This window comes from Taurulus bubalis (assembly GCF_910589615.1).
Source record: "Taurulus bubalis genome assembly, chromosome: 8".
NCBI lineage: Eukaryota > Metazoa > Chordata > Actinopteri > Perciformes > Cottidae > Taurulus > Taurulus bubalis.
The window spans coordinates 16,361,686-16,377,565 of record NC_136596.1 but is presented as its reverse complement, the minus strand read 5'-3'; the positions used below and the strand labels follow the sequence as shown (position 1 = coordinate 16,377,565).

Genomic DNA, 15,880 nt, shown 5'->3' with positions numbered 1-15,880 from the left:
GAGTAACTATACAGGCAGAGCGCAGAAAGGGGGAGAGGAGGACGCAGGGAAGCAGCTTTCTCACTTGGGATGACTTTCTACCAGGAGAAACTTCAATCAATTCTGCCAGGAGGGCAAGGCATCTGAGGGAGCCTCATCAATACTCTACAGTTATTTATCTCGTAAGCATTGAGTAACCTTTCACTTATTTATACATTCATCTTTTGTATTGGTGTATTGATTTCACAGGGGCAGCACACATGTATAGTACATTATATGAAGCATAGCTTCAATTCATTGCATTGAAAAATAATGATAAACCTTTCTTGACTTGACAGAAGTTGTTAGTGAGCTCAGAATCATTCAGCCCAGTGGCATTTCTAACACAATGGTGAAGCAATTATTTTGTCATGAAGCTAAACTGATTGAAGTCAGAGTTGGACTGTTCACTTTCAAACTGCTTCACTTTACATACTGATAATGTTTGATCTTGAATTCAGGAGTTGTCATGCAGCATCTGTTATCTGACTCACTGTTTGGCGCTTAAGGGTCATTTTACTTGCTGATGACTATCCGGGACAGATGACTCTGATAGACTTGGTTGGGGAGAGTTAATTCAGCACAGGGGGATGCTGGAGAGCGGGCACTCTGGGCTAAGTGCTTCTTCACTACTGATAAAACACTTAGCTTGTCAAAACACAGGACCCTAAAGGGGTCGAAAAAAGGCATGGGTATTGAAGAGGGTGTGTAGAAGTTGTATCACACATATGCCTTGTATGATACATGCTGACAGATTTTTTTGCTAATATCTAAATAGCACCATTCATATTCATTTCTAAAAGAGAAGGAAACAAAACCCAGATACGCTGACTACCGGTATGTCAAGCCGTCTGCAGCTTCAGGATGTTCCCCTAGGCTCAAGAGGACAGACAAGCAGGCGGTTGAATCCTGTCTTTGTTTCTGTTGCCAGGGTACTGTTTAGATAAGGGGGCTTTGAGGTAGGATGCCGGAACTTAACGAAACAATTCCCGAGACCCCCTGCCTCCCGTCTGACTCGGATCACAAGTGAGGTTTGGAGGAACTCCCCAAGCAGCATGAAACAGAGAACACAACCTCAATTTGAACAAAAGCTTGAACCTCTCCTGCTCCGTGGAGTCAAAACAAATATTGTCCTATGCCATCAAGCTGAGCAGGTAGTTGAGGTTAATCATGTTCAAAATGTAATGTTTCATGCTAACACGCATTACATGCTTGAGGAAAGAATGAGGTCACCCTCAAGGTAATGTAATAGTGCAGATTACCATGCCGAAATTGAATTTGACTCTGATCCAACACATATTGGGTGTCATGCAGGAGACTGCCAGTTCTCAGCAGAGTTGGCGCTAATTTGAACATGCCACACGAAGCCGCCCTGCAAAGTGTCCACTCCTTTTTTAGCTACTGACAAATTAGGTGCTGTGTAGTCGTGTTGTGATCTCCCGTTGTGGATGATGATGATGTGATTGTGAGGCATTCACACAGAAAGTAGGACACTGGGAATAAATTGGGTCAGTAGATACACTATGTCTTGCAGGCACGGAGAGGATAAGGGGAGTGGTGGTCCTGCGTCTAGAGGGTCAAGCCGTCTGCCACCACCATTGACTCTCCATGTGTGTATGGCAGCTCACTCTAATGAGGTGACGAAGAATGTGAGGAATGCCATGCTCACACTGAAATGAGAGGGGCTGGGGTGAGAGACATCAGCCAGTCTGAGCGAGACTGCCCACCTTCTAATTAATATGTGCTGAGCATGACCAAAAAGGCTGGAGCACAGCGCTGGTCAGAGAAACACTGACCTACCCGCTGCACTCGCCTATCACACTTGATTTAACACGGAGTGAAATCCAGGGGGAGGAGTCGTGTAAACACAGACTTAACCACCTGAAGACAGTAAAACCAAAACAATTTGGTCCGAAGCTGACTTGAAGAAATCACCCGAGAGAAGCTGCCAATCAAGTTACAATGAGAGGTGTTATCCCCTGCACACTAAACTCGTTCATCTTCAGGCCCTGGGCAGAGGAGACATATATGACACTTCTCAAGAGCAGTTAATCATTGCAGCTATTTGCCACTCAATAGCAGCCTGTAAAGTGAACTGATGTTAGGACAATGATGCGCCATGGGGGCTGTTAGAAGCGACGAAGGAGGAGGAGGCTTTCTGTTGTTCCCTCTGGCAGACTGGGGATGGGTTAATAACAGGTTGTCTCTGTCGGTGCAGATGGGACTCTCTGAGGTCTCTGGGATACCGAGCCCAGCAAGTGTTGTTATTTGAAAACACACATTATCGGAGAAGCACTCGCAGACACGCACATACCGCATTCACTCGCAAACAAACACACATTTCATCACAAGCTGCAAACATTTTCCACTCAGCTTTGAAGTGTAGTGAAGCCTAGAGCAGGAGATGTCGGGCTAACAACGTCCAACATGGGACTCCTCCGCAGCAGGGGCAAATCACTCTACATTTCTCAGAGACAGAGCTCATGGTCCGGGGGGGAAAAACCACAAGAGCCACTGGCCAAATACAGTCATCAGCACATTAGAAGGCACAGGCTCTGGGCTGCTCTTTTATAGTGGTATGGGCTAACTAGTAAGCTATTATTAGTGATTTATTTAGGACTTAAAGACTCTAAGTATTTAAATGGTAATATGTATCTTTTTTGCATGGTGCAAAACATATTTAACGTATCAATCAGCATGAGCTGAGGTGACGTCATACAGTCAGGCTTTGTGTGCAGCATCAGTACGATTAAAGACCTCCGACTGTGCTGACACAAAACACTCTCAATCAAACTAAATTTGAAACAAAAACTACATTCTCCTTTGAGGTTTTTTATTCATAGCAGACATATTTCAATCGTGGAGTTGCTACTTTTAGGTTCTGTTTTAATAAAATCCATGGGAGAAGCAGAATGTACATTCTTCTGCACTGACTGTGATTATACTTCTGGCCAGGTAAACCATACCATCAAAAAGACCGTCCAGTTAGAGAAGCATACAGTGGGGTTTTTTTCCCGGGAAAGAAAATTGTTTTCACATTCTACTCTAGACAGATAAAACTGAAAGGGTCGAATGTGCCAAGGGTCATGTTCTTGGAGAGTGCTGCATTTCTCTTCTCCATGTCTCCTACCTAATGTGCTGGCAGCACGCCCGGATTAACAAGACAAAAACATTTCTGCTCTCTTCCCAAGTTTGTGCTTACTATTAGATGGTAGATTATCTTTCACACCAAGATAGGCTGTAACACAATGTGTGAGGAGTTGTAAGCCTAGCAATCCTAACGCGGATCTTCAAAACCAAGCCAATATAGGCCTCTCGATAACGCTTTCTGATTAGACAGGCCCTTTCTGACTCTGCTGAGGTGTTACAGAGGACCCCTCTGTAATCCAATATGCAGCAGCTTTCAATTAAGGTGACCCAGGAGTTCAGGGTCTTGTTATCCCTGCACAGGAGTTACATTCTCTTCAGCAATCAGTGGCATCCCCTAATAACACCACCATCATCTACAATAACTGCCTGCACTTATTTTTCTCATAAAAGATGTCTACACTTTGAATTCTGGGGGTAACAGTTAAGTATCTCATTCTCATTAACTCTTGAGGAAATGTATGAGTTGTGCCACAATGTCGAGTTATAGAGGAGACAGAAGTTAAGAGATACTTTAATCTAGACCGGGTTATAGTATCTCAGATTTATCAGAAATACATACAGAGGCAGATAGGGGTAATGCTACTTATGTATGCTATATGGTTAAAGTAAGCTTTTATTCTGTTAAAACAGTTGAAACAGAAACACACACGTTCAAAGTGGATACATAGATTACAGTAAATTGCCTTTCAGTGTCTGAATGCAACTTATTTCCCTCTTTTGGTAAAGGCTATGGACAGGCCTGATGCAACACGATCAATATTTAAACCAGGTCCATGAATAGCATCATCTGGTAGTGTCTCATATTTTCCATAAGCAAAGATGTCCAGGCCTGCAGAGGGGAGCAGATAGGAGTGTTCCTGTGTGTGTCAAGGACAAGCAGTGGCACTTGCCCAAAGAGAACCTGAGCCAGCACAGCAAACTAAGCTAAACAGACTCCACTAATAGCAATGAAACTGACTGAAGAGATCAGCACATCATTAGACAAAAGAAATATTTTTCTTAGGGGCAGTGAGGTGATTAGTAACTTTCAAACATGCATGTGTTGCATACTCTTGATAGCGGAGCACTGATTTAAACAAATGATCAAGACCAGATGTTTTCAATGAATAACACACAAATACAGCAGTGTTTGATCACGGCAGTAGTGATACTTGTGGTGTAGCAACCATGAAATCCTTTATTTAAATATTACACATGAATATAATTTGTTCCCTCTCATGGAAAGTCACAGCCGCTGCTGTGGCGCTCAGCGGGGCAAGTGAGCGATTTTCTTTCAGATCTTATCTTTTTCAGTAGCCCATATTTTTTAAAGCTGTAATGACCTCCAGCCCTGACTATGTGTAGACAGGGCTTCTGTGACCAACTGCTCCTAGTGGGTAAAGAAGGATAAGACTAGTGTAACCGGATGGGCAGCCTTCTTCTGATCTCAATCCGCCTAGCTGTGAAGGACTCCATTGATGCCCTGTCAAAATGAGCATGCAGCCCAAAACTGAGGGGTCAATTCTAATAGTTAGGAAACTATTCTGAAAAACAGTTTCGGAATAGGTATGCTCGTACAGTCTTCTGCTTACTAACTAGAAAAGTCAGTAATTTAGGGAAGTTTGTTTTTCTCTCAAAACAATGCAATGATGTTCTCTATTCTTTTCCCCATTTTCCTCAGGTGTTGGTGAGTTGGGACACATGGAGCCCCCTTCAATGGTCCTGCTGGGGCTCCTTTTTGTTTATGGACTAGCATGTGCCGCCCAGCAGACTCATGGGAGTCCGTCAGACAGCAGCCATGGCAGGGAAAGGACCCAGGAATTTGAGAGTAGTGAAGATGATTTGGAGAGAGAGTTTCTCTATGCTGGAAGGACCAAGCGTGCTCCAGCTGAGCAGCCGCAGGACAAGTGCTCCTACACTTTCATTGTGCCTCAACAAAAAGTGACCGGAGCCATCTGTGTCAACTCCAAGGAGCCCGAGGCTATGCTGGAGAATCGGGTCAACAAACAGGAGTTAGAGCTGCTAAATGTGGAGCTACAGAAACAGAAGAGGCAAATCGAGACCCTGCAGCAGTTGGTAGAGGTGGACGGAGGTATTGTCAATGAGGTCAAGCTTCTGAGGAAGGAGAGCCGAAACATGAACTCCAGAGTCACTCAGCTGTACATGCAGCTGCTCCATGAGATCATCAGGAAGAGAGACAATGCCCTCGAATTGGCTCAGATGGAAAACAAGATCCTGAACCAAACCTCTGAGATGCAACAGCTCACCAGTCGATACAAAGATCTTGACTACAAGTACCAGCACCTAGCTTCTTTGGCCACGAACCAATCAAGTCTTATTGCTCTGTTGGAGCAGCAGTGCCAGAGTCGCCCTCCCCCTCGTCCCGTGCCGGTCCCCCAGCCCCAGCCCCGGTCTCAACCACCTCCACCATCACCACCTCTCACCAAGCCTTACCAGCCACCTGTTGTTCCACAAATTACCAACCCAATCAGCAACGAGATCCAGAGTGACCAAAAATCTCAAGTGCCTCTTCCAACGATGCCCACTGGCACACACAGCCCCTCCACCACTAACAAGCCTTCTGGTGAGTCTAACAAAGTCCATTATGAACTTTGAAATGATGGCGCTTCATTTCCAAGTCCTAGTTGATTCATTCTTACTAAAACAGTTGCCATCACTAACAAAGGATCAAGTGTCTGAATTAACTATGTTGTGAACCTCTTAGTCATTAATGACAAGCCACCACCAAATACCCATTCTTGCATTCAGAGCCAATTTAAATACACCCCATACATTCCCAGGGCAAAGGGCTCTCAGTGAGAACAGAAATGCTGTTGTCTACAGCCTTTTGAGATGCATATCATGTAATTGCCACTATTCAACCCACACAAAAACACAACGCATATTAGCAGAATAAATACATGTGCCTAAATGGATAGCCTATGGGACTCTTGAACACATGTTATGCAATGATAAAGCTTTAAATTGATGTGAAGGGTGTTTTGTGGCATCAGTTGCAGTGAGCAATCGGTTGCCGTTCCCTTTCCCCACTGTAATTAGGAAACAGTTTTAAAATGGTGGAAAAAAGGAACCACTCTCAACATGACTAGTGGGAGCTTTTTCCATTGACATTTTGTGCTACTGCTTGCCATTTTCACTCGGCTGCATGTGAACGGTAGCCTTTGTATAGAATGTTTGAAAGGAGGCAAGTAATTTCCTGCCCATAGCCATGCAACTAACACCCCAAAAAGTTACATAAACCCATAACACGAACAGAGAACTGCACACAAAGCAGGAATAGAGAGGAAGGAAAAGAGAGAACTGACAGTGCAACAGTGAGAAACGGAGGGATGGAGTCAAAGAAAAAAAAGGGGAGGGGGGGTAAAGTACGTACAGAAAGAGATACCGAGAGTCAGTGATGTCATTTGTTCCAGTTGCACCAGGCAAGAATCAGTCATATGTTCCATCATGCAGCAGACTTTATCAGGCAGAACAGAGACGGGCAGGGCAGGGCAGGGCAGTCTCTGGCTCTGGATCTGCTCAACAGACATTCCTGAGAGTAAATGATGGCAGAAAGTGAGCCGAGAGACAGATATCAACTACAGCAATTTAAAAGAAAAAAACAACAACTTTGTTACTGAGAGGCAAACCTCTGGATATTCACATTATGTGAACACTTTTACCATTCCTATGTTTGGCTTCTCAACTGAGCGGGACCTCATGACATATTATAAATGAGGTGCTCTGTTTCTTCTTTTGTATACCTACTTTTTCTTTATATCTTTTGCAAACTGAACCCCTCCCTCACCTCTACTCCTTTGCATGACCCCCTATTCTCTTTTCATTTGTTTCCATCATATTTAAACACTTTGTAATTCGGGCCAGTTGGCAAACCACACAAGTGTAAAATCTTGAGACCTTAAACACTTTCACAGCCAATTGAGGCCAAGGAGCCAGTGGCCCCATTAGTGTTTTTCCATATTTACTGCTTTGAAATCATAATGGCACACAGGAGTACCAGTTTTACTGATTTGCACCATAAAATCCAATAAAACAATGTTGACCTTGCACGAAAATCTCCAAAACATTTGCAGAATTAATTATATTTCTGCAGAAGAGTGCATGGCTGATGCTGCTTAATTATTCAGCCCTTTAATTGTCTTTGATTCAGAGAGTTTTTTTTCAGTTGTAGATTAGAAATACATATTTTTAACACGTAGATGCTACACTGTTACATCACATAACTTTTTGTCATATTGGAAAAAAAGGGGTTTCACAAGCTGTCTATAATTTATTGTAGTCCCAGAAATCCTTTCTTCTAAACATGTTTGAAGGCTTAATATGCACGCCTCTAACTAGAATTATGAGTGTGTAGACATCTCATAAAGTACAAAAACCTAAGTGAAAGAAACTAAAATAATAGTACTCCTGCAGAGTAAAGAACCCCAGATGATAGAACGTTTTTCTCGTGTTTCATCATTCAGTAGTCAGGATTCCCTTTGCCCTCATGCCAGTGTTTCTTTTGGCTGCACAGCCGGCAGCCATTTCCCTTATGAGAGGAGCAGCCAAAGTCAATTCCACTGTTAAAATGAGAGCCTCTGCTGAAAAATGGGATTCCCTGTGACAGAGTAGAAACACTTTTTGTGTCACTATTGCTTTTTTTCCACTTCCCTTACTCACCTTTTGAATTATTGTTTTAACTGACTGGATTTCACATGTTGTAAATGTATTTTCGTCATCTTTTTTTTTAGGGCCATTTAAAGATTGTCTGCAAGCTCTGGAAGATGGCCACTCTTCCAGCGGCATGTACCTGGTGAAGCCCGACAACGCCAACCGCCTTATGCAGGTGTGGTGTGACCAGAGACATGACCCAGGTGGCTGGACCGTGATACAGAGGAGGGTGGACGGCTCTGTCAACTTTTTCAGGAACTGGGAGACATACAAGGTGAGACAACCTCACAGTAAATCAAGTACCTCACAGTTGAGAGCAAAGCAGGCGGCTTATGTTAGTAGTTTTGCTGCTAACCAGATGTGAACCAGTACTGAATAGGTAATTGGTCAGCCCTCAAAGTGTCTGATGTAGTAACAATCTTGGTTACTGCCAAAGCCATGAGTCATTTATTCCTGCAACATCCGTTGGTCTTTGTAAACAAGTTCACTGTAAAATAGAAATGTGCGAATATTGTACATTAATTGGTTGTGTTCAGCATTCCTGATGTTCTGAATATCGCTTTAGGTATACGTGATAATCAGGGCTGTGGAGTAGTTGTATTTTTATTCAGGGGAACTTCTTTAACTTTTGAAAGGGAAACCCCTCACACAGGGAGAAGCCGTTCAATGTTTGCTGGTCCATCATCCACATGGGTCCGGGTTCAATCTCAGCTAAAGGCAACAATAGAGATCTATTCAAGACTTTCATAAAAACCTTTAAACCACACGAGAGCTGAAATTGCATTTGTACACTCATTTGAAGGGGTGCTTCCATGATCCAAAGCATGTGCAGGGTAGGGGATACCACAAACCAACTTAAAGTAGGAACGGAGCCAGAACAAAGCAGTAAGACAGCATCCAGTATATCTGATCTTATGTTCTAGACACTTTTCCTGCTGTGATTTCATTAACAAAAACATTTGCGGAAAACTGGGCCCCCGTTGCTAGCTTTACACTTGACTCAAAGAGTCCATTTATAATATTTCTCCTTGACAATAAACAACTTTATTTGATAGGCATGTTGTAGACATGGGGAAAAGAGAGAGAGGGATGCAAGAAAAGTCCCAAGGCTGGAATGGAATCTGGGACCATGGGCCGACCATGGACTCTGTTCAACGCTTTTCTAAGAGCATTCAGAAATGATTTCCTAATCTGATTGTGATTTTCTTATCACTGACCTTCACAGCAAGGTTTTGGCAATATTGATGGTGAGTACTGGCTGGGTCTGGAGAACATCTACTGGCTGACTAACCAGGGAAACTACAAATTACTGGTCACGCTGGAGGACTGGTCCGGCAGGAAGGTGTTTGCAGAGTATGCCAGCTTCCGAGTGGAGCCTGAGGCCGACTTCTACAAGCTGCGGGTGGGACGTTATCATGGCAACGCTGGAGACTCCCTCACCTGGCATAACGGCAAACAATTCACAACACTGGACAGAGACCATGATACATATACAGGTAGGGGGGAAAAGCACAATGTTAGAAAGTATTAAACCAGACAAACTGGCAGCTTAACACCAATAATATGTTTATGCATGCAGCCTGACAGATTATTTATTTTTTTGATGTTTCTAGGCAATTGTGCCCACTACCAGAAGGGAGGCTGGTGGTACAACTCTTGTGCCCATTCAAATTTGAATGGAGTTTGGTACAGAGGAGGACACTACCGCAGCCGCTACCAAGATGGAGTCTACTGGGCCGAGTTCAGAGGTGGAGCCTATTCACTCAAGAAAGTGGTCATGATGATTCGTCCAAACCCAAACACCTTCCACTAAGCATCCAAGGAACACATCCTGTACTGCGTCTCTAGCTAAACACAAACCACGACAGCTCCTAAAACCCATACAATCTGTAGTCTTTTTTTCTTTCTGTGGCACCACACAAAGCCAGGTGACAGAGAGACAGCTGATGTTGAAAGTGCAATATCAAAACAAGCTGATATATTGGTACCTCCTGCACTTTGTGCACCATTAGACAGTTGTCTGTACCTTTTCCCCTTCTATGTATGACATGTTCTGATTGCTCAGGAGTTGTTTTAAATGCACTGTCTTTGATGAAACCAAAACCTGTTTAGTTGACAGTGCTCTCATTTGACCCGAGTGAGAAAAACAATAAGAACACCGACAATATATATTTAGTATGTATGTGAAGTTGTTTTTTGCAATAACAAGCAAATGAGGTTGACACAGGAAACGTATCCAGTGACTTTTAATTTCATTCTAAATACATTTTTCCAAATGTGATGTCATTTAACAGTAACATGTATTGACTTGTAATACAGGGTTGATATTCTGGCCAGTTTGATTAATTACAGCAAAATATATTTTAAAAAACAGTGCCATTTTCTTTTTTAACAGAAAAACACAACTATTAATAGCAATACCAGAAGTTATAAACAGTCTACTTATTCAACATATAACATCAAAGAACAAAATCAACATTCAAGGTGGTTGCCCCACTTTCCTGCTTTTTTATTCTCAACAAAACTTATTTTGAAATCTTGAATTGCTTGAACAGGTATCCACCAATTTGCTTGTATGAATCAAGCACTGTACTTACTGTATAAATTTAGTGGTTTGTTGATGTCAATTGATCCAACACATTGCGTTTGTACATAAAAGATATTTGTAATATAATGTATTAAAACCTTATTTACAGTGCAGTAAAATATGTACAGCTTGTGTGTTTTTCTCTTTTTTGGAGTCTATTGGTATAAAAATTACTTAGTATAGTTAAGCAGCACTTTAATGACAACAGTCATACACATTCATACAATTGTATGGCTTATGTTGGTGTTATGTCAGCCCACCTGTAAACAGCAAGGTTTGAAACAAGATTTAAAATGTTCTATATAGGTTTAGCACCCTGTGGTGACATTACGTTTTTAACCGTCAGGTATTTCCCATGAGAACAAGAGACAGACTATGAGCCACTACTATTGTGATCCATCACTTTATTATCCATGTGGGGAAACTGCTTTATTAGCTGTTAATATTATCACTTAGCATGCAGAGACACTTGTTTTTCTATGATTTATTTGACATGTACAGTCAAATGCATGAAGGTAATCTCCTCATTGCATCATTTTAATGCTCAACTTGTTTTGGGTAATCCCCCTAAAGCTACATGTCCCTCAATATATCGAAGCATGCCAGAGGAAAGCTTATAGCTTATAAACCCATGATATTTACTCTGACTGTATCAAATATGCTATATTGTATATTATTCCTTAGAATCTTAATTGAGTAAAAGAAGGATATATTTTTATTTTTTATTTTAACAGGCAAAGTGGAAAATGTTGTAATGTAAAATATAAAAAAATGCATTGTATCATTATTTTAATGAATTTTAAGTGGAGAACTCAGAACAGTTTATAGAAATGCATTAATTAATTATTAATTAGTATTAATTCCAAAGATTACTGCTATGTTCATATGGAAAGCATCCATCTTACAGTGCATGTCTCCACCATGCAGCAACCACAGCTTTTAGCAAAGTTGGTTTTAATTATGTACACCTTCCTTTGTTTTAATTCACAATGAAAAAAAATTAAACAGAATTCAATTATTTTAGTGCAGTAGAGTAACAATTAACATGCCATTAATAAAAACTACATTAAGTGTGTGTCCTATCACAAAGACCAAGTTGAGAGAACTGGTTGCATAAAAACATGTCTTGAACACCATCAGGCTGAGTGTTAGCGTAAAGAGTCAGCACACCAGGGAATGACAAATGAAATGTGACAGGCTTGTAAAACTAATGCATCCAGCAGTCCCCTTCCTTGACAGCAGACACCACCTTTTTTTTAATATATATATGTGTCAATGGGATTTCCAAAGACAGCTGGAAAACGAGGCAAAAGTGACTTTACACTGCAATGAACCAAACTCCGTTAATGTCATATTTTGTGACCAGGCTTGAGAAAAGCAAGTTTTAGACAGTTTAGAGAGCATTTGAAATTAATTTAATATAAAGTCCTGTGACTGACAATTTCAGAGACAATCTGAGATTGTCTGAAGAGACCAATTATCAACAGAGCCAAACATTACGTATGTGTATTTACAGTCCCTCGCTCCACATAAAAACTAACTTGCCATGTTAGCATTATGTGCTGCCAAAGTAAAGATGGATGCTTATTGTGATGGTTGCTAAAACACTTGTCCTACATTAAATCTACAAACACTGGCTGCTAGAATTGGCTCATGAGTCAAAAGCTTTCCTCCCCCATAACAAAGAGGCTTTGGACAGAACAAAGGAAGACATTCATCATTGCGACTGTCACTTATCAGCTGTGTTTTTACTAAAGATGTTTGGGACAGTAAATGCACTTTATATTGATCTTCTGTCTTTCCAGATAGGTCAACACTTTGTTTTAAATAGAAATTGCATCTTAAAACCAGTTCATGTCTGCTTTGTCAATTAACCTTCTTGTGGTAAAACAGGACTGTGTTTCACCGTCTCCATAAACAGAGACGACAGACTCCTTGGATGCCGTGTATGTCTGAGGACTCACCACGATGGAAAACCTTCAGTAAGGGTGGCCTCTGCAGCCCCCACTCCTCAACCAACATGGAAAACCATGAGCTGACACGGTGCTCACTCAGCACAAAAACAACCGCATTTCCTGGCCTCCAAACCTGAACCTTCAAACTGGCCGGTATTGTTGTTTCACATCTGTAAAAGTCCATGTCCTTGTACTTTTAATGGAACCATTTGTATTTTCCTGTGCTCCCACGAGTCGTTTTCACTCCACCTTTTGAGTGAGTGAGGTCAGCGCTTGTGTTTAGGATTTGTTACATATCCAGCACTATGAAAGGGATGTGTGGGGGAGGTTGCTTTGACATTGTATTCTTTTCCAATTTTCCAGGGGTTATGAACCGCAATGCTCCAATCTTTTCATGCATGTTGCCAATACATCTTTTAAATCAAATTAAATGATAATACTCACACTAATTTTGAAACAGAATCCTGTAAGGAAACGACAGTAACCATGATCTGTCATCAGAGAGAATCCACGTCAAGCTCTGTCATCTCCTTTTCTGCTCTCCAATGTGATCACGCTCATCATTATGTCATAACTAACCACAGACTGAAGACATACTGATGTACCACAGCTATGCAATCCGTCTCTATCACATCTTGACATTCCACAAAGGTGACAAAACTCCCTCTTGAGCACAACCTATAATTGTCACTGTCACACTGCAAGTCAGCAAAATCACAACTCTATGGAATACTACATAGTGAGATTCAACAAAATGTTGCACAATAAAAGGTAACCAACTTCTTTTCCCAAGTAATTTATTCAAACGACTTCCCATTACTGCTCAAATTATTGTGATGCATATGGTAGTTATTAAGAGATGCTTAAAAATAGAAACACATAATAATGTGGTGAGGCTTCTCTTTGGGAGAATAGTCACTTCATTGTTTATCACTTAAATAGTGGAACTATTGAATGTGGGATTTTTTTTCGTTTTCCAAAAGCTCAGCATTTGAACAGAATTCCAACTGTGGAGATGTGCAGATTTGCTTATAACTTTACGGCCACATGCCATGACCATTGTTTCATGTTCTTCCAGAACGTCTGTGAGTACTCTCCAGGGAACTTGCAGGACATCTCTAAAGGATAGACGATAGGAATTTTCCTTAGCACTATGGAAAGTTGTATTTTGTAAAGTATTACTGGGGCTCTTCCAATGTTAAAGCATTCCACTTTGTCAACAACATTTTGTTAGCGAGGTATCCTTACTCTGAGACAAAGATTGCAGCCTGTGACCTTTAAGAACTCTCCGCATTTGCATCCCTCGGCTCTCTGTATGAACACAGACGGAGGACACAAAGGCTCACATAAAAAAAAAATGTTAGCATAAGACACAAGCTGAGGTCGAACAGCGCAACACAGAAACAGCCAAACACCAAGAGGCTCTAAATCATTAGGCTACTTGCCTGAGTCAAAATGACTGCAGCATAGATCAACTCCAGTATAAAGGATTGAGTCAGCTTTAATAAAGGAAAATATGAACAACATGAGAAATGTGGTTTCTCAGAATCTGACAGATTTCCTTCTTCCTCTTGGCTGTGGTTGGTAAAATGTCATGCACACTATATGAACCCAATAGAGAAGCTTAAATCACCATTCAATTGGCAGCTTGCACATTGACTACTGGTTATTTTTCATATTTCATACGTTCTATGTACACACATGTATAGTGGTGTATAAAGTACCCAAAAGCCATACTTAAGTAAAAGTAAAGATACCTTACTGGAAAATGACTCTGATATTTACTGTACTTAAGTATCAAAAGTAATTTTCTGATATTAAATGTACTTAAGTATTGAAAGTAAAAGTACAAGTAAATACTGTTAATAAAAAAAGCAAAGGGTCAGAATTTTGAGAATTATGAAGTTTATTCTTTTAAGTGCTGTGGCCACCATGATCAAGGACAAGGAGTTGGGTTGGCTGTGATCCATCCAGGAGCTTTATCTGAAACAGTGAGAGTATGCTTACATGTTGTAAGCATAACAACTTTAGCTAGCCCCACTTGCTACACAAACTTGCATGCATCTCCAACTCTGACGCGGTTCAAATCGTAATGCTGCGCTCTCGCGGCTCCTGTCAATCCTATGGTGTGTAGGGTGACCATATCCATAACACCAATAAGGAGGACACTATGCAGTATTGTGTGAGGCTGTGAATAATGGCATTATTACACTTAATTGCATTAAATAAATAAACTAAATTAATTGCATTTGATTTTATTAAGTGTGAAGAGAGCGTATATGAGCCCTTTTTACTGTAATTGATCTCCTTGGAGCATACGATGCTTTATCAATTCATATTTTTATTTTTTTATATGTATATGTAATATATATATATATATCTTATATATTATTAATATGTAATTATTAATTGTAATTAACAATGAATTAATATGTATTGTTTTATGTATTTTTATATATATACTTATATATTTTTATATAATTGCAATCAATTCGGTAAAAAGTAATAAGACACCGCTGTAGTTCAAATTAAAAGTTCAATTAAAATCTTAAGTTATGAATCTTAACCTTTCCCTCAGTCAAACTGATGTAACGTTACTGTGAATAAATAATAAACTAATAAAGATTAAAACAGAATTATATCTCATGTTTAACCGTTACGGAGAAATCGGAGCCAGCGGCTCATTTCAAAAAGTCCTGCGAGATCAGGCTTCTCTCGGCGGGCAGCAGAGCGCTGACGGCCCGGTGCCGGCGGGACTCACGGTCCCACGAGCAGGAACTCAACTCGTCGGCGTATATTTTTAAGTAGGCTGATTCTTGACTAACCGACCACAGATCTTATGCTTAAACAACTAACTCGCCTGAAAACATCCTAAAATTACATGTTGTGACTCAACAACAGTAGTATTCAGAAAACCTCAACTTTCAGTTATGAGTATTCTCATCAAGTACAGAGAAGAAACGACCGCTGTAGACATCTTAACGCTGATTGGCCACATCAAAGATCTTCTATTTGCGAAGATCATAACATTAGATTTTCTCCGTATCTCACTCCAATCTCAGAAACGCTGGCCGGCTAGTTCACGTATTTTCATTTCAAAACGGCGAATTTCGCCAAAAGGTGACAAGTTTGCAGGTTTGCAAAAAGGAGGACAAATACGCGTCCCCGGACAGGGGATTGAAAATCCGGACGGTCTGGCCTAAATTCGGATGTCTGATCACCCTAATGGTGTGGTGGCTGGCTAGCTAACGTTAAGTTAACTAACGTTTGCCAACAAGTGCTGCAATGATTATAGCTAAAATGACTCAAATCAACAAAATCTCACAAATGTCAACACATCCTCAGCTCACTAACTCGCTCTCCCCCCCTCCCCTGCCAAAGATATACTTCAATCCTGTGGGAAACACTGCTAGATATCTTAACAGGTTTATGCTATTTATGACAACTAAACATTAACGCTGCGGCTCATGGGATTAATCTTAATTTACCTCAATTTGTTTCCTGAGGTTGGATGGGGAGG

The 15,880-nt window shown here is 41.0% G+C and overlaps 1 protein-coding gene across 1 annotated transcript; it reads left to right on the top strand.

The window, feature by feature from the left end:
* The first annotated feature begins 47 nt into the window (after window positions 1-47).
* Window positions 48-10,515, top strand: angptl2b (angiopoietin-like 2b). The gene is made up of 5 exons (XM_079221824.1): window positions 48-161; window positions 4,829-5,731; window positions 7,899-8,092; window positions 9,044-9,314; window positions 9,432-10,515. The coding sequence occupies exons 2-5, from the start codon at window positions 4,849-4,851 to the stop codon at window positions 9,629-9,631; spliced, it is 1,548 nt and encodes a 515-aa protein (XP_079077950.1). The 5' UTR covers window positions 48-161; window positions 4,829-4,848; the 3' UTR covers window positions 9,632-10,515.
* The last annotated feature ends 5,365 nt before the right edge of the window (window positions 10,516-15,880 follow it).